General features: G+C 43.4%; 1 protein-coding gene across 1 annotated transcript in view; it reads right to left on the bottom strand.

Annotated features, from left to right (window-relative positions):
- Positions 1-14,550, bottom strand: part of PLXNC1 (plexin C1) — a 69,600-nt gene extending 55,050 nt beyond the window's left edge. Inside the window, exons 1-2 of the mRNA XM_085321289.1 lie at positions 13,591-14,550; positions 1,417-1,539 (exon numbers count right to left, since the gene is read on the bottom strand). Coding sequence (XP_085177415.1) covers positions 1,417-1,539; positions 13,591-14,550 — 1,083 coding nt within the window. The remainder of the gene's footprint in view (positions 1-1,416; positions 1,540-13,590) is intronic.
- Positions 14,551-14,604: the final 54 nt, after the last annotated feature.

The raw sequence follows: 14,604 nt of genomic DNA, 5'->3' as shown, positions 1-14,604 counted from the left end.
AATTTTTTCTCTTTCACTAGGTATACCAGAACCTCTCAGATGATTTACTATGCCATGATAAAATTCAATATCATACCTGGTCTTATATAGCAGAAAAATGGAGGAAAAGGCAGTCAGAACCGAATTGCTACCACATACAGACCAGACACATTTTGCACTGAACCTAGGACTGGTATAACGTAGGAAACATTCTTTTCATCAAATGTGTTCCTGATTGACAGAAAGACTGAATGTGGAAGAGATAACTATATCCAATAAAAGTCATGATGTGTTAAGTACTTCTATGAATGGAGTGGAGAGTAGGATGTTCACAAAACAAATTAAGATCCATGACACCACCAGATGAGAACTATCATCATGTAAAAAGGAACCTATGACAGTTACTGACAAATGCTTTCAAGACAGATGCTTCTTCGTGGTTTCTGTGAGTATACATTTAAGTTGCTCTTACTTCTTCTTACCTTGTGTAACTCCAGAGTTTTCTGCCACTCTTTTCACAGAAATCAAGAGAATCAGAGACTACTTTAATTTTCAAGTTAATAAGTACACTAACATCAGTACAAAGTTTTCTATGACTTTTTACCTCTTATTTCCATAAACATGACTAAACAAGGGAGATACATTCATATTCCTCATTCTGCTAAGGGGACATAAAAGCCTTCGATTTTATTTTTCATTGTCAAAAGCATTAGGTTAGCACAGTGAAATCAAATGGGTAGAATCTTTTCATCATCTTTATTATATTCCCCTCCAACTGCCTGTTTAATAAAAACAAAAAATGAGAGAAATCCTTTGCCGTGTAGACAGGAAATACACATTCTCACAAAACTCCAGAAAAAAATTCAACCATAAAGACATTTGACTGGATGGTTGAAAGGTTTGATACTGAGATAAGGTGACTTTCAYCTCTAGGTGACTGATCTAAGCTGGCACAGGTCAACTATTCTGAAGCTATGGCAAAGTGAGTCCTTCGCTTTTCTCTCTAATGGACAGCTATTCACATCACGCAGATAGGCTAACAAACACACACACAAACAAGCAAACATGTTCCCCTCACAGGCTTCCAAAATCTAGTAGTATTTAGTACTTCCATGAGGAAAAAAGAAACAAAGCAAGGAAGTAAACAAAAGACAGTGCAACTGAGAACTCTGCAGTCCAGAAATTAATTACTACAGTCATTAGTAGATTAATGAAATGTTTCTGTGAATTTTAAGCAGGGCACATAATTGCTTCTGAAGGTTATCTTGCTCTCCAAGTAACAAGAGAGCAGTTTCTTCATAAAACAAATAAAAAAAAGACAGAGATTCAGAGTATTCTGTTACAGTGTATAAAAATACATGAAACTTTTACTCTTTTGAACACACCAGTAGCTGGCGCAGAAGGGAGGYATTCCCATGGCATCCACATTCAGCTTACCTTCAATAACTGTCCATCATCTGTTCCCAGAAACAGAACTATCTGATTCAAAACAACCGTGCCATAAACAGCCACTAAATTAGAGTGAATCAAGGTAGGTAAYTTCTTGATTGATCGTGCTTCCTGAAAATCAGATACAAGAGAAAATTATTTTAAAACTATTCACCTATATGRCAAAACATCAATAAAAAGGAAAGAAACCCCCCTGAAAAGATTCTCAGAGAGCTCAATTTTAGATAACAGCTTATTTTTATTTTGGCACAATTTCAGAGCAAAATATCCTTGGAAGCAGTGCATGAAATATGAAAATACTTACTTTTTTATACGGTATCTGGTTGCATCTGCAGTAGAGATTATAYGTTCTGCAGCTAAACCACTGACATAGGCTTGTTCTAAGAGCAGCACATTACTTCGCAACCGAATCTCTCTTTTTAGGGGACAAAGTGCCTGGACCTTTTCTGAACTGCCAGTTTTTCTCCACGTGGCAATGTTTTGCGGTCACCTGACTGAATCTATCATGAAGGCTATGGACACACTCAGAAAAGACTTTTAAAAGCATGTATGTATTCCAGAGAAAGGAGGTTCTTCAAACACACAGACATCATTTGTTTGTTTGTTTTTTTCTGGTCAGAAATGTAGACTTACATCCTCCCCTTTCCGGTTTCCTGCTTCACACTAAAGGAAGCTGAGACTTGCATATTACATAAATATAAAAGAGATAGAGCATCATACAGTTCATATCAGTGCTAGCACTAAAAATAGGTTATTTTCTTGCTCTTTGCACTTTCATAGTTCTTCTATGTATAGAAGTGAAGGTTTCCAAGGACATGCTTAATTCAGAGTTGGCAATACCTGTTATGACAAAACTATGATAATAAAAACAGAAATAATGCAGATTTTATAATATACACTATTATATGACATTATCTGAATATCATTTGGCATTAGAGAAATCTGTCCGAATAATACACGTTACCTTTTTTCACAAAATGATAAGCTATTTACAGCAGAGTATGAGTTATATCAGAGTGACCATGAAAACTTTTGGCTCACTATGTCTAGACTAAACACACCCATGAAGACTTCAAAAGAAAATGTCACTTAAAATTCTCAGTACTTACAAGCTGGATGATGCTATGTAACAGAAGCATGTAAGAAGCTCATATAAGAAAATATAGTGCAGGAAATCCCTGCATCTTAGGGGAAATGAAACCAAACCAAATATCTCTAATCTATCATCTGCACTGTAGAACATCAAGTACAGAAGAAGACCATACTGCACTAGGCACTGCTCCTTTGCTAGGTGAGACACCGCCCCCATCCCAAAGCTCTTACAAACCCAGCCTTCTACCTTGCAAGCAGTAACTTAATTYTGCAATCCTGTAATTGCTTTAAATCAATCTTAGTGACAGATGCTGCCAAAAGCGTGATCCCATCTGCTCCCCAAACAGCTTCAACCCCAGCCATATCCTGCTTCCCTCTTTCCCAGTATATATAAGGTAGCACACAGCTTTGCAATGAGTTTGATCAAAGAAATGCTGCAGCTGGAAAATGGCCTGGAAACCAACCCATCTATCTACCTATCTGTCTACCTGCCTGCTTGCCTGCCTGAATTTTCATGTGGGCCAGCCTCCCGAGCAGGTGGACATGCAGCTGCATGGACCCAAGTGCTGGCACAAAGGAGAGGGAGGCAGGGAGAAGTGGGAGGAGAGCTCAGGTAGGTTTGGGCCCTTGGCAACAACCTCCATAGGTCAGCTTAAAATGACTACAACCTCAGCCTCCAGCACAGACCCCTAAATCTACAGGAACCCCCTGAGTGCTTTAGCACATAAGACAGAAAGTGGGGAGTGGGAGAACAAACCACTAAAATCCTCATTTCACAGAAAGGTGAAGGCATTTCTCAAAGTCGTGAAGCAAACCCATGACTCAAGCAACAGCTGAATCCAACCCTCCTGCATACTAGAATGCTGGCTGAACCCCAAAAAATCTTTCCACATAGAAATATTTTTTTTCTGAATTTCAATCCAAAGTCAATTAAAATCTTTTTTCAGTCATCTGAATTATTTTAATTAGCTTGCAAGAAGAGCCACTTGGAGTAAAAGCAGACTTGATTAACTTTCATATTTAAAGAAAAAGATAATTTTTCATGCAGTAGGAAGAAAACGTAGGAACTGTCATGTACTGGCAAAGAACTCCAATAAAATCAATTTAGGCRTGAGACTTCAGTACCATGGAAGCCTGTTTTAGATATGAAAAAAAAAGTGATTGCAAGCATTTTAAAGTAGAAAACGTTAAGAGCCGTCACTTTTCTATCAGATCACAGGGTAACCAACATTGGTGGAGGCAATGAGCCCTCACTCACACTGAGGAATGAGAAGATGAAGCCTTCCAAGCTATGATTTCCAGGATGATTACGACTTTTTCCTTGCTGCACTGTATAGCACTGTAAGGAAGACAAACCACCCCAGGTTCCTTCTGAACTCTGTACAAGAAGACCTCAGAAGAGGGGAATAATCACACGGAATCTGAAAAGCTTTGCTGCCASATTTTATTTTGACCCACACACTAGTAAAATAACTAGTGTCATATCAGTGCATCCCCATCATCTGACTGAAGAAGCAATACTGACAAGTCTGGAAGTCTCCTCCCCTCACTCCACTTGCTAGAGGGAGGGTCATCGTGACATTGAGCTAATAAAGATAACAAGAGGGAGGTTTAATCAGTGGGCAGTCACAACAAAAATTATCTTCTCTCTTTTGCAACCTATTTCTCCAGTTTGCCCATTCCCTCCAGGGAGCAGCTGCTGCTTTCACCCTTCCGTCATCCTTTTTCTAAGTGCGTTTATTTTTTTAACAAGCCCTTTTACTTCTTCCACTGTGCCTAATGGGGTTACAGCACTGTAGGGTCTTTCCAAGCTTTTTCTTTCACAGCTAAATCCAGCCCTAAAATGCATTTACAGTCTAAACTTCCTCTTTACCTCAAGAGTCATTTATCTCCATGGTCATCTACCCTGTAAAACTTTCAGGCTCATAAGAAAACACRAAACGCACAAGAAAAGGCTACATTGTCCTAGAAGGCTGTTTTTTCTAATTCTCCAGTTCCACCCTTYTGTTTTATTCTGTGGTCCCAAAACATCTTCACTTTCACAGGTAAGCCTAGAGGTCTTCTGAATTAACTTATATTTTACTTTTAAGATCAGCTCTCTACACTATTTGGGGATTATGGGTTTGAAAGGTATTTATTCATATTTTATATTTTGTATTCCATTTTCAGATTTATCCCTGTATGATTCCTGTTGTGGCAACTATATTCTCTCTACTATTTTCTATCTTGATTTTCTCTTGTTTCTTTTACATTGCATGCCTCAGAGGGAGGGGCAGCATCTTCTTGCTCATGCAGCACTCAACATATCACAGTCTGACAAGAAAGTAAAAATACAGGATTTGAGCCTTGGAGTAAATGAATGGATGCAGCTAGCCAATAGGGGCACAAAAGGGACAAAAATTGTGAGAAGTGTGTAGTAATAGTCAACACTTGAGCTTATGGAAATACATAAATGCCTTTCCCAAAAGGAAAAAGCTTCTGGAACTTCATTTGTCTTTCTTAACTTCACCATCCTTCAGCCTCCTGCATCACTTTTTACTCTATCAGAGGATAACAAATTTAAATACTGGTACATGCAACGCGTCATTATTAGGGCTAAGGAAWGAAGAGACGAAATATTCCAAGACTTGATTTCCCTGAGGACGTTTTTCTTGGTGCATTGCACAGCAATGCAAGGAAGAGAAATCACCACAGGTGAGCACTGGGGAGGATGAACGCGAAACCAGCAGGTCTTCACAGAGACCTTGCAGAGGCAAGATCCTGAGCCTCATGATGCAAGGAAGGAGGGACAGTTAGAGGCTACGCTTTAATAAGTGACCCATGGAGACCTGAGATGGGGGAGGCTAGAAGCTTGTCACTTTTGGCAGCAGGAGAAAAGCTCCTTCTCTGCCCTCAGATCCGAATTTACAGAATCAGTAAAGTGCCCTAATAACCAAGAAAGGAGAATGATCTCCATTAAGGGAGGCTTCAAAGCCAGTTGGGCATGAACCAAGTATTAACGGAGAGAGCAAGAGGAAGCGGTAGCTGACAGTGCTTAGAGATCCCCTTCTGCGTAGGATGAGGGCACGTATCCGCTAAACAGCTGTGCTTTCAAGGGAGGATTTTTGCTTGTTAGGGACCCAGATGCAGTACACTGCAGAGGAACTATCAATGCTTTTCCACATCTTGGAGTACTATTCCTTGTTGCACATCCACATGGACACCACAAACACTGCCAAGGGAGACCTACCGTGAATCAAGAGTGACTACAGAGCTATGGGGCAAAAGGAAGGATATGAAGGCCCGGTTTTATCAACCCTACAAGGTCCTTTTTGAGGAATGAGGATTATTAGTGAGAGATGGGGTCTCTTGGACAAAATAGGGTAAGAGCATCTTTGCCTGTAGGCATGCCAACCTGGCAGGGAAGGCTTTAAACTAAGTATTTCGGGAGGGGTTAACAACAGATTGCAGTCGAGTGAGGAAAGGGAAGTTGGGGTGCTAAGTTCACAGGGCAGGGCAACAAGAGTGAGAGAGCCCCCAGGAAAGACGAAACAGGGCAAAAGGGGTCCCACCTCAAGTACCTGTGTATATATGCCTGGGAAACAAGTAGGAGGAGCTGCAGCTCTGTGGGTGGATGCAGAACTGTGACTGCACCAGAATAACTGAGATGTGGTGGGACCGCTCATACAACCGAGTGAAGTGATGAATGGAACGAGAAGCCAGGAAAAAAAATGGGGAGTTGCGAAGGAGCAGCTCAACTGTACAGAGCTCTTCCATGGGACGGGTGGCAAGCTGGGTGAAAGCTTGTGTGTGGGGGGGTGTCACATGAGAGAAGAGACCACTGAGCACATTGTGGTGGGATTTTGTTACAGATCACGCAAACAAGTTGGAGAAGTGGACYAAGTCTTCAAGTAACTTGAGGAAGCCTCCAAATTATAAGCCCTGGCTCTTTTGGGAGACTTTAACGCCCCTGATACAGGCTGGAAGGACAACACATGGGAAGCAAGCAATTCAGGAAAATTTCTGGAGCATCTCAGGGATAACTTCTTCAATACAGTAGCCAGATGGGTTAGTGAAGGTTATACTCTCCTGGATTTGCTACTTGCAAACAAGGAAGAACAGACTGAGATGTGATAATCAATGGCAGCCTTGGCTCTAGTGACTATGAAATAACTAAGTTTAGGGTGGTGAGGAAGGAGGATAGCAGAGCACAGACCTTGGCCTTCAGGAGAGCAGACTTCAGCTTGTTCAGGGAACCGATAAATGAGGGCACATGAGAAGTAGCTTTGAATGGAAAGGCTGCTCAGGACAGCTGGCACGTCTTTCAGGACAACCTCCTCCAAGCATGAAAACTCACAAAAACAGGTAGACATATTGGAATGCAGGCTCAGCTGAGCGGGGAACTCACAACTGAACTACAATGCAGAAAAGCAGTATAGAGGTGGAAGCARGAACAAGCTACAAAGGAGGAATTGCCAGGATGTGCAGGAATACGAGGAAAGCCAAAGCTCATCTACAGTTGAAACTGGCAAGGGATGTCATGTGTGTCAAGAAGAGCTTCTACCACCATATGAGCAGTAAAAGAATAAAGAAGGAAAATGCAAGCTTATTGCTGAATGGGGAAGGCGATTTAGTGACAGTGGATGCTGATGAGGTTCTTTATTCACTAGCAGGCCTTTGTGCTTACAGAGCTCCAGGAGGAAATTACCAATACTGGAAGAGGCTTGAGTTAGGGATCTCTTGAAATATCTCGACCCATGTGAGTCCTGGAGACCAGATGGGCTCAGCCAAGATGCTGAGCTGTCTGATATCATTGCAAGGCCACTCCCTCTCGTATTTGAAAGGTTGTGGAAATCAGGTGACGTCTCCAATAGCTGAAGAAGGCAAACATTGTGCACATCTTCAAAAAGGAGAATAAGGATGACCTGAGGAACCACAGGTTGGTCAGCCTCACTTATTCCTTTCAGAAATCATGAAGCAAATCTTCTTGGATGCCATTTTTGGGCACATGAAGAGAAGAAAGTGACTGGAAAAAGCCAGCATGGATTGCCCAAGGATAAATCATGCCTGGCCAACCTAACTGCACTCTATAATGAAATCACTCAATTTGTGGACAAAGGGAGACCAGTGGATGTCATTTTACTTTGACTTCAGCAGTGCTCTTAACACTGTTTCCTGCAGTATCCTTGTATCCAAGTTCGGATGTTATAGTCAATGTGGAAAGACTACTGCATGGATGAAAATCTGGATGGATGATCAGTCCTAAAGGGTACTGGTTAATGGTGTGCACTCTACCTAGAGAGTGATTACAGATGGAGTTCCTCTGGGAACATTGGAACTGTCCAAAATCTTTACCAGTAACCTGGAGGATGACACTGAAAGCATCCTGATCAAGCTTGTAGATGACACTAAAATGAGTCGATACTCTCATAGGGCTGCCATTCAGAGGTACCTAGATAAGCTGAAAGAACCTAGATAGGCTGACAGGAACCTCAAAAAATTCATCAAGAACAAATGCTAGATCCCGTACCTGGGATGGACTAACCCCCTGTAATGGTATGGTCTGGAGACTGACCAGCTGGAGGGCAACTCAAGCGTCTTGGAGGGCAGTAGGCTAAATAGTCTACTCAGGCTGCAATGAATTAACAGCATTCTGGGCTGTATCAACAAGACCATAGCCAGTAGATTGAGGAAAGTGATTATTATCTTCTTTATTTGTCACATATTAGATTGCATCTGGGATACTGTGTCCAGGTCTGGGGACAGCACAGATGTTGATAAAATGAAGTGAGTTCAGCAGTGGGCCACTCGGATGTCTGGGGCATAGAGCACCTTCTCTATGAGGAGAGGCTGAGGGATCAGCTTCAGCCCAGAGCTTAGCTTTGGAGAGACCAAAGAACCAGGCTCTTTAGTGAGCTGCACGCAGGGTGACTAGAGATAATGGCCACAAACTGAGACATGGGAGATTCCAACTGGACAGGAACAGGAGATTAAAAAATATAATAAAACAAAAGCACACTATAAGGACAATTAAGGAGCAGAAAAGGAGCTCAGAGAAGTTGAATAGTCCAACAGTCCTCACCCTTGAAAGTTTCAAGACCTGACCAGATGAAGGCCTGAGCAACCTGGTCTGACCTCACAGATGATCCTACTTTGAGCAGGAGGCTGGACTAGGGACTTTCTGAGGTTCCTTTCAGTCTGAATGACGCTGTGATTCTGTGATCCCAAGGAAATGAATCCTCTATTCAAGAGCTCCCCATGGCCCTCAAAAGTTTCCATTAAAAACACCTGGTAAAGCCAGATGACTAAAAGAAACTCTTCATTACTGACAATTGAGAGCTTATGAGACTCCTGTGGCTTACTTCCCACACCAAATAGAGACAAACTGAGAATTCATTGTAGCTGGACAGAAATATTCACTCAGCAATACGATAACGCTAACTCTAAAAATCTGCACAGCTGTCAAACAGCAAATGAAATAGTAGCGCTCTAGTAATACACAGGAGATTACTTTATTACTAGAAAATTAATTATATGTCCAATCCTGACACCAAATGATATTCAGTAAACCTTTACTTAAATAAAAAATTTTGACTCACTTAAAATGAGTTACCACAAAAATTTAATGTCATTCTTGTAAATTTGGCCATGATTAAACTGATGTGGCTCTGTTGACTTCAGCACCTGATTTCTGTAGAGAAGGGAAAGCTAAAATCTGGTCCACAATTCTAAATTACTCTTTATAAATTAAGGGGCGTATACCAACTCACATATTCATTTCTCAATTAAAAACACAAAAATTCAAAGAGGCTGTTGTATATTTTTACTTCATTAAACAGCAGATGGAAATTCAACCAAGATACCTTATCATTTAGGAGCCAGCCAGCCAGTTAGCCTTTAGTACGTCATAAAGTAAACATCTTAATATAAAATGCAACAACTTCCCTCTGTCTTTCAGTTACAAGTCTCTTTTTTTTTAATATATTTTCTCTCTGTAAAAATGTAGAGTCATTTTCTTCCCATTTCACTTTCTCCAACTGTGAGCCTAATTTCCGGATTTGTCACTGTGGTTAGGTAATGTCCTACAACTCTCTCCTGTTGATGTGCTCTAATTTAAGCACTCTTCCGACTCATCTGGCTTATCTAGGGCCTGCAAGATCCTTATCACTGGGATATAGCTGAGATTCCAGGAACTTCCCTTCAGTCTCAGAGCAAGGGAAGGAAAGGCTTGCTGGTCACTAGGTACTGGAACAAGTTTGTGACAAATTCCAATATTCCTCATATGTTTTAGCTAGGCAGCTTCAATTTCATCATTGCAATCCATCAAAAATCATCTGTTATTGTTCAGTCAGGTTTCTGAGAAGAAATTGAGTATCAAATTTGGCAAATTCTTGTTTAAATTTGGCAAATTCACATCTGTGAGCATATGCGGGTGTACATGTAGTTTACACTAGCAAGGCCTTTAAAATATACAGCTAAATGGTGTGTGTAACTGGCTATACTCAAAATCAAGCATGGATCAGAGAAAAACAAGTAGAATAAAAACTAAACGTTCACAGARTTTTGCTTGAGATTTCACTTGCCTATTGCTATTTATGGATAGTATCTCTGGAAATCCAACAAGATATGCATCAAAAATAAACACAGACAACTTGGACAAAATGCTTTGTACACGCTACTGCATGAAATGTAGGCAGAATTAGCTTGTTCTTATAAGCAGCAATTCCATACAATTTGTGGCAGAGTCGCATACTTTTTCAAAAAGTTGGTAAGCAAGGATCTTTAAAAAATCACTCATTCAGAATGGCAGGCTCAACTCCCGCACTAAAACCTAATACAAATGTCAAATTAGGGCTAAGGAGCAATTCAAGACTAAAGAGATCACAGAACTTAAAATGAATGAGTTCCTACAAGATGCTATCCTGGATGGCTCCAATCCAGTGAAATACAGAAGTTCATACTTAACGCTAGATGCATGGGCAGTTCCTTTGAAGATGATGGAACTTCTTACACATCTGATATTAAAGATGMATTTAAGTGCTTTGCTGGATTAGGGCCAGAAAGCTCAGTACTGAACTGAATTTAGGGTAGTCAGTAGTGTATTAAGGAATTCAAAAGCATAAACAACTTGGGGTGAGTATCCCTCACAGCGTACTGCTAGAGACACAGCGCCAAGGCTATGCAAGTACAAGTGCAGACAAGTAAGAAGATGTCTTGTCTAAAGATAATGACAGTGTTGACAAAAATCTAAAGAATGGCAAGACTAGAAGAAAGACAAGACTGGCACTAATCCCTAACATACTGTCTCACTATAAACCGTATTCCTACAGTGAAAAAAAAACTGTATTTTTAGTCCATATATAAACTGACAGGATGTGTCCGTATATGCACACGAGACCACATCATGCCTGAGCTCCGTAATTCAAGTGTACTAGGCAAAGAAGACTAAGACCCACAAGCACCCTTTAACAAATGACATCCTCAAGGCAAAAATCAGGGTTATGTCCAACTCAGTCCACTAGCCCACCAGTCACAAATGCTGTACAGAGCACGAATTCCACGCACAACACTTTCACACACTCATTACCAGGACTGAGCTGTAAAGCACACGTAAGCCCAGCTGCTTGCTGCATGTCTACACATCTTCTACAACTTGCTATTAATGCTTGGTGCCCACATGACACTCTTTTCTGATCAGAGCCACTGCAAGCTTTTATATACACCTTTCTTATAAGTGCCATGCTGACCAACATGCTAGGCACTGTTTTCCTGCTGGTTCTGAATCCAGTACACTTTCAAGTCAAAGGACATGTTCCACTTTTCAGGGACTCAATTTAGTGAGTGACAGTAAAAGGATATGGACAAAATCAACTCAGAAACAGAAGCATATGGGCATGGCATCTCTAAACTTATTCTGTGTTAGCCTCGTCTAACCTTCTGTACTAAAAAAATTCATATGAAAGCTGAAAAACTTGCATTTGTTTCCATGTTTATACACTATAAGCACATACAATTAGCTTAAAAAGGGAGCATCATTAGTCATGTAATGCTAGAGGTCATATTACTGCTCAACTCTCTGATGCCTGCTATCTCAAAAAATACTAAATACCATTTTATTGTCAGTAGTAAGCTATATTTATCATTGTGCCAGAGTATCATAATTAACTACATTGTTATAGCTAGGGGCATAATATTAAGCAGTCATTTTAAACATTTTTGATGTTGAGATTCTTCTGTGTTACGGCCAAATACAACCTATGTTTCAAGGAGAGACAAGCCTTTTGGGACATGACAGTTACCTTGGGATAACAGAGTTTGGAGCTAAATCAGACCTATCCTTAAATAAGAGGAATGTTGGCTTTCCATATTCAGACACCTGGGTGCAACAGAGATAGGGGATTCAGAAGACAACAGATCAGACAGAATTATCTGCCGTTACCATACCCTATAAATTGCAAAAAAACTTATTTGGAATTTCTAACATCAGACTTTGAAATGTATTTATTAAGGACTTGATGTGCAGAGACATTTCTTTTTTGCTTTTGCAGGCTCGGAAAGCACCTTTGTTTTCCAGCGAAGAAACTCCATGACTAATTAGAAACAAAGAATGCACATTCAAAATCCAAATAGCAAATCTGTATTTTGGGATGCAAGGAGATCTGAACTTCATTCAGCAAGTTTGACACATGACAGTGTAGAAATCATGCAGTTAAGTTATAAACTGGCATTGAAAAGGATTTGTTTTGGCTCTGTTGAAATGAGTAAGTGTTTTGGTATTGACTTCAGCACAGTTGTTTCACCCGCATACGGGGCTCTCATTCATAATTATGGTCCTTAAACACCAGTAATGGTCTTGCAATTCAGTAAGGAAAAGAGCAGATTGAATCATATGTGCCCTCTGGTAGTTTTTGTCTGGAAGAATCTCAAGCACTGTGCTCTGCTACGGGCTAGATCTTGGAAGTCAAGGAACAATAGTAAATTTCCTAGACTTCTTTCAAGGAATTTAAAACAAATTCCTGCCATAACAGACGAAGAATTGAGGGGTTAAGCTGCAGAGTCCGTGGATGGTGGGGGAGCTGCAAAAGGTCATGGCTTTCTTATGAAGGCTTGATCCCCTATAGTCCTCCCTGAGAACTACAGCATTTCAGCATTGTTGCTTTTGCTACAGAACTGAAAAGACTTCTGAGGGGTGTGACTTTTAAAAGCATGGAACAGCCTTGCAAAAGCAGCTTCTTGTCTTGAATTACATTTTAGCTGATTTCTTTACTAGTTGCCAAGGCCACAGCAAACCTGGAAGCCTTGCCTATCCTGCCCTCCCTATGAAGAGCTGACTCCAAAAGGATGAAGAAGCTGAAGAGACAGTGTTGCAGAAGTGGGTGACCAGGGGATCTCCACGGGATACCACTGCTGTAAAAATGTAACCACCACAACACCAAAGAGAGGATGGCTGTCTGCTGTGTATACATGTTTGGGTGAGTTTTGTGAGCCCTTTTGAGCAGGGACGATCCTGGGAGGTTTGGAAAACACCAGCCATCACACAAGCAATCACAACTAGTGAGCAGTGGGCATAACAACRCACACAGCCCAGTGCACAGGAGTCGCTCTGATGGGCTTTTTTCACTTCTGATGTAGCTGCAATGATGTGAGATGTGAATGCACAGAACAAGGTAGGAAATGCTTTATCTAGACCCTACAGAAAATAAAGTGAAGTATGACTAATCCTTGGCAGCAAAGGGCACATGCCTGAGAAGCCTGAGACTCACACCCAGGATGCCCTCCGGAGGTGTTCTCTCTGCCATGCCTTTCCTGGAACGGGACTGGGAAGGGCACTACCCATCAGACAGGCTGCAAGGACCGGTTAGCGGATCAGCTCTTTAGAAACACAAAGTGCTAGAGAAATCCTTAGGGCTGACAGAGTCAGGGCTGATGCGCAAAGCCTGGCCCAGCTCCGAAGTTCCCCCAAACTTCATGAGCCTTCAGGTCCATCTGCCTGGGACACCTGACGGAGCGAAGCACAAGCAGCGGCAACGACAACAGTGACCACAATGTTTTYAAGGGATAAAGCTTAACAAAAGCAGTGCCACGACTTACACAAGGGTTCCCGTCCCCGAAGAAGTGCGTGGACACGCAGGCTTGCTCGCTCATCTCCTCCATCCCGAAGATGCAGACGGCGGTGCTGTTCCAGGCCTTGGTGCTCCGGCTGTGGCGGAAAACGCCCACCCACCAGCCCTTCGCTCCCTGGCGGACGAGGCTGGAGGAGACGATGAGGCTCATGCAGCTGCAGTCCAGATACACCTGGCCTTGCAGAGTAAAGCCGCCTTCCGAGGGCCGCAGCTGGCGCAGCACAGCCATGCTCGGCAGCTCCCCGTCCTYGCCCAGCTCGGCCTTCAGCTTGTAGTAGGGGAAGAAGAGGCGATTCTCCCAGCGGAGCGCGTCCACGAAGTGCAGCGGGTCCGACCGGTACTTGATGACGGCCAGCTCCTCGCTGGAGAGCAGGCTGTCCGTGCGGCGCACCGTGATGGCGGTGGCGGCGTCCGAGCGGGCGGGCTCGCAGCCCAGCCGGGCGCCGTGCACGCCCGCAGAGTAGGTGGCCGCCACGGCCAGGTACCAGGAGCCGGCCAGCTYGAAGACGACGCCGGCGGTGGAGCCGCCGGGCAGGCAGCTCACCACCTCGCTGCGGTTGAAGCGCTGCCGGTAGGCCGGCCGGTCCCACACCTGGCAGGTGCCCTCCGCCTGCGTCCAGCCGGCCAGCAGCACCTCTCTGCCCGCCGCCTCCGCGTAGGGCAGCAGCAGCTTGCTGCGCACGCCGGGCGGCTCCGCGCAGCCCCGCGCCGGCGCCGGCGGCGGCAACACGCGGCGCGGCAGCCGCAGCGAGGGCTGCAGCTCGTAGAGGCAGCTGCCGCCCGCCACCAGCACGCTGCCTCCGCTGCTCACCTCGATGTTGTCGATGGCGGCCCCCGGCAGCTCGAAGGTCTGCGGGCCGCCCGCCAGCACCACCACCGGCACCAGCAGCAGCAGCGCCCAGCGCGGGGCGGGCGGCGGCGCCGCCATGGGCGCGGGCTCTGAGGGGGCCTTAGCTGGCGGCGGGCGGCGGGCGCCGCTGCG

Source organism: Rhea americana, unplaced genomic scaffold (assembly GCF_003343005.1).
Source record: "Rhea americana isolate MKP2758 unplaced genomic scaffold, rheAme1 scaffold_69, whole genome shotgun sequence".
Classification (NCBI taxonomy): Eukaryota; Metazoa; Chordata; class Aves; order Rheiformes; family Rheidae; genus Rhea; species Rhea americana.
Note: the sequence above shows the minus strand (reverse complement) of the source record. Positions and strands in the feature narration are given on the sequence as shown.